Source organism: Vipera ursinii (assembly GCF_947247035.1).
Source record: "Vipera ursinii genome assembly, chromosome: 2".
NCBI lineage: Eukaryota > Metazoa > Chordata > Lepidosauria > Squamata > Viperidae > Vipera > Vipera ursinii.
In genome coordinates this window covers 16,880,993-16,891,546 of record NC_139513.1, presented here as the reverse complement: position 1 = coordinate 16,891,546, position 10,554 = coordinate 16,880,993, and the positions used below count along the sequence as shown (strand labels likewise).

The following is a 10,554-nucleotide window of genomic DNA, read 5'->3' as shown; positions in this document are numbered from 1 at the left end:
CCCTGTAGAACAGATAGGTACAAAAATAATAAAAGGTGGGACAATAACGACAGGTGCACTGTTGCGTTGGTAGTTACAATGCAGCACTGCCCATTGACTCTACCCACAGCCTGAAGTTTGATCCTGTTGGAGGTTGAGGTTGACTCCATCCCTCCAAGATCAGTAACAGGAGGATCCAGTTTGTTGGGTGCAATATGCTGACTGAAAATTGAGAGTGCTATAAAGCCCTGTGGGGTGGTATATATGTCTAAGAGCTATTGCTATGATAAATGGCTCTAAAGGTGATGACCAGCATCTTCAATTGCACCTTAAAGAAACAAATCCAGGGCAACATGCACCACAAAGATTTACATGGGCCCCCATTACCGTGTGCGCTGCTGTGTACTGGACCAGTTGCACTTTCTGGGTGGCCCAGTGCATTAATCCAAACGGGAGGTGACTGAGGCACAAGAGACCCATGTGCAAGGCCTCCCTCTCCAGGAAAGGGCAGGATTGGTGCAATCTATGCAAAGCCCCTCCCGCAGCCATGGCCTTCCCCAGCAGGAGCCGTCTGTCCAGAAGCACCCCCAGGTTGTGCACCAGCTGAGTCGCCCAGGTCTTTTTCTCCTGCACAGCCTTTTCTCTGGGTGCCAAAGTGAGGACCTCACGTAATCGTGATGTGAGAAGAGGTAGGAGTCCCAGGCAAGCAGGCCAGCAGGAGAGAGCTACGGATAGGTGGACGGTCTCCAGGCCTCCACCTTTCAGGGCCTGGGAGAGGATCTGGCCTAAAGACCCCAGCAGACTTTCTACCTAAGATTCCCACTCATTTCTTAGGCTGAGGTCTTAACCTCTGCACAAATGCCTCTCCTATTGTGCCTTAACCTCTGCACAAATGCCTCTCCTATAAGATCTTCTATCTGTTTCCTATTTTCTATATGATCTATCTCTATATTTTAGTCTATAACACTATATTTCCAGTTTTCTCTCCTCAAACTGCCTTTATCAGTACAGTATATCTCCTTTCTCTATTCATAACCTACGTCTCAAATCGTAATCTCCATAGGCAGGGTTTTTTTTGTCATAGAACGCACCGGAACAGAGTTCCGGCATCTTTTTTTGACGGATTTTCCAGAGTTGCCTTGAACAAAATCCTAGCCTTTTAGATATACTAAAAACTGAAGGATTTTTTTTTAACTACAAAGATAAACCTTGTAGGGTAGGCAAGGCAGATTGTACGATGTGTGTGAGTTCCAGCGCTTTTTTTTTTTACAAAAAGCACTGTCCATAGGTACTTCTCTCTCTCTCCCTCCCTCCCTCTCCATCCTCTATCATCTCTATCTCCTCCAGCAATACCATAAGATGCGAGCATACTGCACAGATGTGAGCAATGTGGAAGGAAAATGTTTGGCCCTAGATCCTGGACTTCAGGCCAGGATCCTTTTTTAAGAAGGGTTGTTTTCTGGTTGGCTAAGGGGACACAATTTCCAAACAGGAATGTATATAAGAATTACTGATTCGAAAGAAGAAGGGAAGGCATAAACTGATCTTTTTTTCTCAATTTCTTGTTTATTGCTGATTTTCTGTTGTTTTTAGGTCTTTTGAATATTACCTTAAATTTCTAATTAAAAAAATCAGTGTCAGGCAGAAACCCCTTTGTGCGCAAATGCACACTATCATTCTTTTTACAATGTATTCAAACATTTCTTTGAAAAGTGTATTAGTTTTGTTCCCCAAATACAGACAGCTTCTTTCTGAGCACCCTTTTTCTAGGCTGTGCTGTGTATGGGTCTCACTCACTTTGATTTAATGGAGATTTCTGTGCTGAGGAAATTACGGAATCACCTGGCGTTTAGCAGACCTAAAACCAGCCCTGGCCTGCAGGAGTGAGGCTAGTTCCCTGGGAGCCCCTGGCCTCCTGGGGCTTCCCTCTCCTAAATCCTTGGGAGCCACAGGAAGTCAGTCGTAAAGTTTGGGGATGTAGAGAGGTTTTGAGGGCAACTGAGAGCCAACTACTAAAGCATAGGAATCTTTAGATCAGCTTCCTGCAAACCAGCGATCTCCAAATGTTTTGCCCAAGCTGCCTGGGAATGTTCAGTGCTGGAGTCAAACTCCTTTGAAAATTGGGAAGGCTGCTCAGAGGAATTCCAGCCTTTAGTGAGATCTAGGTTCTAGATTGTTGGGGGCAATAAGCTGACTTTGTAATAATGCCGCTTGGGGTGTGTGTGAAAGCCCTAATAAGCAGGCATATACATAGAATGAAGGCTACTGCTAAGCTTGTAAGCCGCCCAGAGTCTTCGGAGAAGGGCGGGATATAAATGGAATTAAAATAAATAAATAAATAAAAATGGAGATGGAAAAATCACGTCTCCTATCCAGATGTGTTTGGAAGCAATGTTGGTGGGCCCTTCAAGGTTTTGTCCTGTATTTCATTGCAGGTACTCCTCAACCTACGACCAACCCTGAGTCCAAAATTTCTCTTGCTAAGTGAAACGATTGTTAAGTGAGTTTGCCCCATTTTACAACCTTGTCGCAGTTGATAAGTGAATCACAGCAGTTGTTAAATTAATCAAACTGTGATTAAGTTAATCTGGCTTCCCCACTGACTTTATGAGTCACTTGCCAAGTGACTGAATTTGGATTACGTGACCACAGGGATGCTGCAACAGTCCTAAGTGTGAAAACTGGTCATTACTCACTTTTTTCACTGGGCTTGTAACTTGGAACAGTCACTCAACAAACTGTTCTGAGTCAAGGACTACCTGTATCCTATTAATGGGATGAACCTAGCAATTTTTTTAAGACTGCCCATACAAACAAGACCTTGGTCAACTTTGATGATGCAGCACCCGGCTAAACCTGGGAAGCTAAGTGGCATCAGGCTTCACCCTTAGAGCTTCCCTCAGTTGCAAAGGTAGTTTTGGGGTGCTATCCTGCACCCCAAGATGAAGAACTGCAAAAGAAGCTCTTTATGGGAAAGAAATAATAAAAACCATACAATGACATAGTTTTCATAAAGATGTGCACCCTTAAACTGATTCTTTCTTTAAATACTTTTTGATTTTATCTCAGCATGCAGGGCAGGAATCTTTAGACCATCTTTCTGCATGCTGGTTTCTTCCAAGTGTTTAAACTGCTTGGGAATAAGAAGACTGGAAGGTAACAAGGCTGGGAATTGGGAAGGCTGCTTCAAGGAATTCTGCCTTCTAGCAAGATTTAGACTCCCCAATAATACAGACAAGAAGATCATATCCACCTCCTGTCTTAGGTGGGGTTCAGAAGCAATGCTAGTGGGCACTTCTGGATTGTTCCCATGTTTCATTATTGTATTAATAGGATGTAGCTGACAACCACTGATGACCACACAAGAAAGCAAGACGTTCATGAACTTTAGGGCGCAGCACTTGGCTAAACCTCTGGGCCTAACTAGTGCCAAGCTTCGCTCTTATAACTTCAATCATTTGCAGAGGCAAATTTTGATGAGTTATTTTGCACCCCTACCCCTAGAAAAAAAGTGGCTGGAGCAATCTTTTCCAGTCCCTAAGTAAGATGTACTTTCTCCTTGGTTGTTGTACATCATTTGCCCTTACATGATTTATTCTTTCCTTCAGTTTAGTTGCAGGAAGAGCGGTAATGATTCCGCTCTTGGGAGACCTGAAAGAAAAGGATAGATTATCACGGCTGAAAGCAAATGGATGTGCTCGGTGGGAGTCGAATACTACTTGATGACACATAAGCAACCACGGAATCAATGAAAACATCTTGCAAACGCTTTTAGGGTAGAGATAGAAGGAGCGTGTTTTTCAGCCTTAGGTCACTAGATGGCGCTCGGTATTGGCATTGCTAGTCTACTGGAGGGCTAGAGGCGGAGAAGGAAAGAGTAGAAACGATAGAGGATTGGCTTCCTAGAGAGAATTTTGGAGAAAGGGCAAAGGGACCTCCTCTTCCGGCTTACTTATGGGAGAATGATGGGCTCGCTGATGTTTCATTTGCCGTTTCGAGAGTCGAAACGGCTCCTGGGAGGTGAGTGGAGGGCAGGTCGGAAGCAAGTCGGGCTGTTTCGTTTCCTCCGCGGTGTGGAAACAGCGGAGGGACAAAGCCGAAACATGGGTGGTGCTGCATATTCTTCCTCTTCTCCCAATGTTATTATCCTTAGGCTGCATGATATAAAATTGCTGCATGTGATTTTCTGCTGGGAGATTTGGGACCTTTAAAAAGTCACTGTTTCCTATTTCTTATCAGCCTCGGTCTTCTCGTAACAACTTTCACCTTTCTAAAATTAGATGAAACAAATTGAGTGAATCCATTTCTGGAACATTTTGAAGATTTAAACAAACATAGATTTTCTACCTACGTAAATTGATAGGTTTGTATTTATCTGCGTGTGTACGTGAATCTATGTAAACCTAAGTATTTTCAGGTAATTTTGATAACGGTTTGCAATGATGATTTCTGATTTATCCAAACCAACAAGAGAATTTAATGATTTCATATATTAGTGGATATTTAATAATAAATTGGAAGGGACCTTGAAGGTCATCTAGTCCAACCCCCTGCTCAGGCAGGAAACCCTATACCAAGGGTCAGCAACCTGAAACAGTGAAAGAGCCACTCGGAACCGGTTCCCTCACAAAAGGAAAAACTGGGAGCCGCAAAAAATGTGTGCACATGCGCGTACATACGCACATGCGCAGAGCAGGATTTGACTGAAGAGTGGAGCCAAGGCAAGATATGCACTTACCCTACATATTTGAATTGATTGGTTGAACTTTTTTAGTCCCACTTTTTTTTTTTTGGACTGCACATGGCAGAGGACTGGGAGCTGCAGGAGACGGCTGAAAGAGCCGCATGCGGCTCCGGAGCTGCGGGTTGCAGACCTGTGCCCTATACTATACCTGTGCATTTGATTTTTCCTGCCTAAATGTAGAACCTTACTTTTTTCATCATTGAATTTCATTTTGTTAGATAGCGCCCAGTGTTCGAGTCTGTCCAGATCCTCCTGTATTTTAAGCCTATCTTCTGGAGTATTGGCTATTCCTGCCAGCTTGGTGTCGTCTGCAAATTTGATGAGTTCCCCATCTATCCCCTCATCCAAATCGTTAATGAAGATATTGAAGAGCACTGGGCCCAGAACAGAGCCCTGGGGCACCCCACTACACACTTAGTTCCATGTAGATGCAGTTCCATTGAGGACCACAGGCTGAGTACGGCCTGTCAGCCAGCTACGAATCCATCTGGTGGTAATGCTATCTAACCCACATTTTTCTATCTTATCAAGTAGTAGGTTGTGATCTACTTTATCAAATGCCTTACTGAAGTCCAAGTAAATTATATCTACAGCGTTCCTCTGGTCCACTAATTTTGTCACTTGGTCAAAGAATGTAATAAGATTTATCTGGCATGATCTGTTTTTGACAAACCCATGTTGACTTTTAGTGATGACTTTGCATCAAGGTGTTCGCTGATTTGTTGTTTGATTATCTTTTCCAGAATCGTCCCAGGTATTGAGGTCAGGCTGATAGGTCTGTAGTTTCCTGGATCTATTTTTTTCCCTTTTTTGAAGATGGGAACTACATCAGCTCTCTTCCAGTCCTCTGGTAGTTCCCCAGTGCTCCAGGATCTTTGAAAAATATAGTTCAGTGGTTCTGAGATCACATCTGCCAGTTCCTTGAGAACCTTGGGGTGTAATCCATCTGGTCCTGGTGATTTGAACTCGTCTATGCTGGACAGGTTTTCACTTACCATTTTTTTTGCCTATCTTAACTTGCGTTTCTATTCTGTTTTTTATGGCACTGGTTTTGGTTGGTTGGACTGTTTTTTCCCTTTGTGTAAAGACAGATGCAAAAAACGAGTTAAATAGTTCTGCTTTCTCCCTATTGCTTGTCACCTTCTTGCCACTTTCCCCGTCTTTTATGCGCCTAATGAATCATAATGAACGTTAGTGGTTAAACCAGCATTTTGATATGTTTGCTTGTTCCTACTAATATATGGATTTTTTTTTCAATGTTTTCACAGGTTTGGCAGCCATTTTCTAAACAGTAATGATAATAATCCATTAATATAAATCTTATAGACAAAGAGAATGCCAAGAAGAGCACTCTGGACAACAGAATGAAAAGCAGCATTAAAATGCAAAACGAACCATCAGTCAAAATCTTTCCCACTTCCTTCTGAAAATGTTAAAACTCTTCTCTTTGCTCAGCAGATGAAAGAAGACAAAGGAAAGAATAACAGGAACAGAGTTTTCAGGTGGAAAAAATAGATCATGTGGAACGCAAGGAAACATTGCATGAAAAGGTAAAAAGATCTAATTACCAAATTCAGAAAAAGTGGGAAATAGCTAGACATCAGTGGGAAAGAAAAGATCCTTTGGATAGCCAAAGGCATCAATGAAAGCCTTTCAGGGAGGGAAGAGTGTCCTGAATCAAAGCACCACCAGATAAGGGATCAGAAATAATTTCGGTCTCCTCGTGAATGTTGCAAAAGATTTAGCATGAACACAAATCTGGTGAGACACAAGAGAGCTCACACTGGAGAGAAACCATATGAGTGTCTGTATTGTGGGAAAAGTTTCAGTCAGAATTCAAGCCTGGTGATACACCAGAGGACTCACACAGGAGAAAAACCATATGAGTGTTCAGATTGTGGGAAAGGTTTCGGTCACAAATCCCACCTGGTGAAACATCTGACAATGCACATGGCACAAAAACCGCATGAATGTTCAGATTGTGGGAAAGGTTTCAGTTGCAATTCCGATCTAGTGGTACACCAGAGGATTCACACAGGAGAAAAACCATATGAGTGCCCGGTTTGTGGAAAAGGTTTCACTCGGAATTCCAGCCTCATGGAGCACCAAAGGACTCACACAGGAGAGAAACCATATAAGTGCACAGATTGTGGGAAAAGCTTCAAGCAAAATTCAAAGCTGGTGATACACCAGAGGATTCACACGGGAGAAAAACCATATGAGTGTCAGGAATGTGGGAAAGGTTTCAGGCAGAATTCTGACCTGGTAAAACACAAGAGGACTCACACAGGAGAAAAACCATATGAATGTCTGGATTGTGGGAAACGCTTCAGTCAGAAATCCACGCTGATGATACACCAGAGGACTCACACAGGAGAAAAATCATGTGAGTGTGCAGATTGTGGGAAAAGTTTCAAGCATAAATCCAAGCTGGTGATACATCAGAGGATTCACATGGGAGAGAAACAACATGAGTGTCAGGACTGTGGGAAACGTTTCAGGCAGAATTGCAAGCTGGTGATACACCAGAGGACTCACACGGGAGAGAAACCATATGAGTGTCCGGATTGTGGGAAAAGTTTCATCCGGAATTACGACCTGGTAATACACAAGAGGACTCACACGGGAGAAAAACCATATGAGTGTCCAGATTGTGGGAGAGATTTCAGTAGTAGGTATAGACTTATAAATCATGTAATGTTACACATAGGAGAGTAACCATTCAAATGCCGATTATGGACAGTGTTTTGCAGCAAATTCCTCTCTTATTACAGAAGAAATTCCACATGAGGAAAAATTTGATCTTGAATTTTGTTTCTTCTCTCTTACTGGAAGCCTAGCTGAGAAATTATTAATTTCTTGCATGATTCTTTTTAGTCAAGTGGGTATTATTAAACATGAGAGATCTGAGCTTCCTTTGTCTAGCCCAGTGCATTTGTTCCCTTTCACAGAGTCAAGGTGAAGTGTTGTGCTGGGCCAGTAAAAGCGAGCTTAGATCTATATTAGGTATGCTTGCCACCTTGAGTTTTTTCTACATATAATAAATGCAGGGTATGTATTGTTATTTGTTAAGGAAATGTATGTGGCACCCCAACTCATGGTGACTCCACAAGATTTACAGAAATAAAACCTGAATACACAAACCAATAGACCCCATACATTGCAAATGGAAAATGCAAAGCCTCCACAGTTAACATTTACTTGTCCTATAAATACACGGCACCTCTAGCAACATTGGTGGCCTTTTGATTGTCTGGGAGTCCCCAAAAGGTGATTTTTCGTTTTCTTCAATTTAGAGGTTAACCAGGCCTCCTGGCCTTACTAACTACCCATTGGGAACCCCATATTAATACAACGTATCATATGTGCGGCCAGAATTTGAAAGGCACATTTAATATGGCAGAGTACTTGAGTAAAATGGTTTGGCTGAGATCATCATATCTGGGACTGATTGGGGTAGATTTTAGGGACGATACTGGAATATAATTCTGTCTTATTTCACTTATCTATATATCAAATTGTTGTATTTTACTCCAATTTCATTTTATTTTGTTTTTATAGGGTTTTATTAATAATTGATGTTTGAAATTCTGTATCCTGATATGGCCTTTGGACTAAACAATAAACTAAAATAATTATTAAAACCAAATGCATATATAACAAAAACCTGGTTTCAATTCAGGCTTCTGATGTGCTGGCGCCTCTTCTTATCCCAGTGCTTAGGGGGAAAGCTATATATTCCTTGCTTTACGGAAGACCAGCAGGATAAAGGCCTGCCATACTTCAGGGGGAAAAGTGTCTCATAGGGCAGGGTCTGCAATGGAAAAGGCTCACTTCCTAGCTCCTGGCTACCAACCTTTCATTGCCCTCTTCTGCTGCACTTAGAAAAGATCTTAATCTGCGGAAATGCCTTGAAATCCTCTGCCAGGAAAACCTCTCATGATTTTCTTCTGCACAGCAAACTGCTGTTGATAGTAAAAAGCAGCCCAGGTGACCACATTGCTTAGTGAGGGCAATCTTGGCAGTTCCAGTTCCTTTTGCAACTCTTAAGACCCGTGGGTCATTAAGTGAGGACCTCATGCAATTGTAGTGTGGGAAGAGGTAGGAGTTCCACTCAAGCAAGCTAGCAGGTGAGAGCTATGGACAGGTGGATGGTTTTCACGCCTCCTCCCTTTCAGGGCCTGAGGGAGGATCTGGCCTAAAGACTCCAGCAGACTTTCTGCCTAAGATTCCCACTCATTTCTTAGGCTGAGGCCTTAACCTCTACACCAGGGGTGTGAAACTCAATCTTATTGAGGGCTGCATCAGCATTGCGGATGCCCTCAGGGGGCCAGGGAGGGCGTGGCCTACTGGGTGGGCGTAGCTAGAGTGTGTATGGCCTACTGGGTTGGCGTGGCCAGCTCTACATCGTTCGCATCAAGGGTGCCTATGGGGGCCTGGGCAGGAGTGGGACAGATCTGAGGGTCTCTGGCAGAAGGAGAATCTCTGGGCCAGGGCCAAGACAGCGGGGGCTGTTCCCTCACTGTTTCCAGGATGGCTTCGCGGGCCAAATGAAACTACTTCGCGGGGCTGGATTCGGCCCCCAGGCCTTGTGTTTGACATGTCTGTTCTATATTATCTATCTCTGCCCTATATTTTCAAAAAGTCTACAACACTATATTTCCATTTTCCTCTGCTCAAACTGCCCTTATCACTACAATAGATATCCTTTAGCAGAGACATCACCCTGCCAACAAAAGTACATATAGTCAAGGCCATAGTTTTCCCAGTTGCAATGTATGGCTGTGAAATTTGGGCCATAAGAAAGGCTGAGCGCCAAAGAATTGACTCCTGTCAACTATGGTGCTGGAGAAGACTCCTGCGAGTCCCTTGGACTGCAAGGCGTTCAAACCAGTCAGTCCTAGAGGAGATCAACCCTGACTGCTCTTTAGAAGGCCAGATCCTGAAGTTGAAACTCAAATACTTTGGGCACCTAATGAGAAGGAAGGACTCACTGGAGAAGAGCCGAATGCTGGGAAAGGTTGAGGGCAAGAGAAGAAGGAAACAACAGAGAAGGAGGTGGCTGGATGGAGTCACTGAAGCAGTAGGTGTGAGCTTAAATGGACTCCAGAATATGTTAGAGGACAGGAAGGCCTGGAGGAACATTGTCCATGGGGTCGCGATGGGTCGGACACGACTTCGCAACTAAGAACAACATATCTCCTTTCTCTATTGCTAAACTTTACATTTCTCAAATCCTAATCTCCCTAGGTACCTCTCCTCTCTCTCTTTCTCCCTCCCTTTCTCTCCATCCTCTATTTATCTAGCTAAGTGTCTCCAATCATTTCCTATAAACTTCAGTGTCTCTTATCTTTCATCTCAATCTCCTCCAGCAATACCATAAGATGCGAGCATACTGCACAGATGTGAGCAACGTGGAAGGAAAATGTTTGCCTAGATCCTGGATTTCCCGCCATGATCTATTTTTAAGAAGGGTTTTTTTCTGGTTGGATAAGGGGACACAATTTCCAAACAGGAATGTATATAAGAATTACGGATTCGAAAGAAGAAGGGAAGGCATAAGCTGATCTTTTTTTCTCAATTTCTTGTTTATTGCTGATTTTTCATTGTTTTTATGTGTTTTGAATATTACCTTAAATTTCTAATTTAAAAAATGAGTGTTAGGCAGAAATGTAGAGAGGTTTTGAGGGCAACTGACAGCCAACTACTAAAGCACAGGAAACTTTAGATCAGCTTCCTGCAAACCAGCGATCTCCAAATGTTTTGCCCAAGCTGCCTGGGAATGTTCAGTGCTGGAATCAAACTCCTTTGAGAATTGGGAAGGCTGCTCA

The 10,554-nt window shown here is 43.1% G+C and overlaps 2 protein-coding genes across 4 annotated transcripts in view; both read left to right on the top strand.

The window, feature by feature from the left end:
- The window catches only part of LOC310635370 (uncharacterized protein), a 74,727-nt gene that overhangs the window by 4,814 nt on the left and 59,359 nt on the right, over nucleotides 1-10,554 (top strand). The window lies entirely within an intron of this gene.
- LOC310635371 (uncharacterized protein) overlaps nucleotides 1-10,554 on the top strand; it is a 50,092-nt gene that overhangs the window by 24,686 nt on the left and 14,852 nt on the right. Inside the window, exons 1-2 of one of the 2 annotated variants that reach the window (XM_083354235.1) lie at nucleotides 3,910-3,999; nucleotides 5,992-8,369. In XM_083354235.1, the coding sequence (XP_083210361.1) occupies nucleotides 6,470-7,441 (972 nt within the window). In that variant the 5' untranslated portion in view covers nucleotides 3,910-3,999; nucleotides 5,992-6,469 and the 3' untranslated portion in view covers nucleotides 7,442-8,369. Of the gene's footprint in view, nucleotides 1-3,909; nucleotides 4,000-5,991 lie in introns of those variants that run through there. The other variant, XM_083354236.1, reaches the window with a different exon arrangement.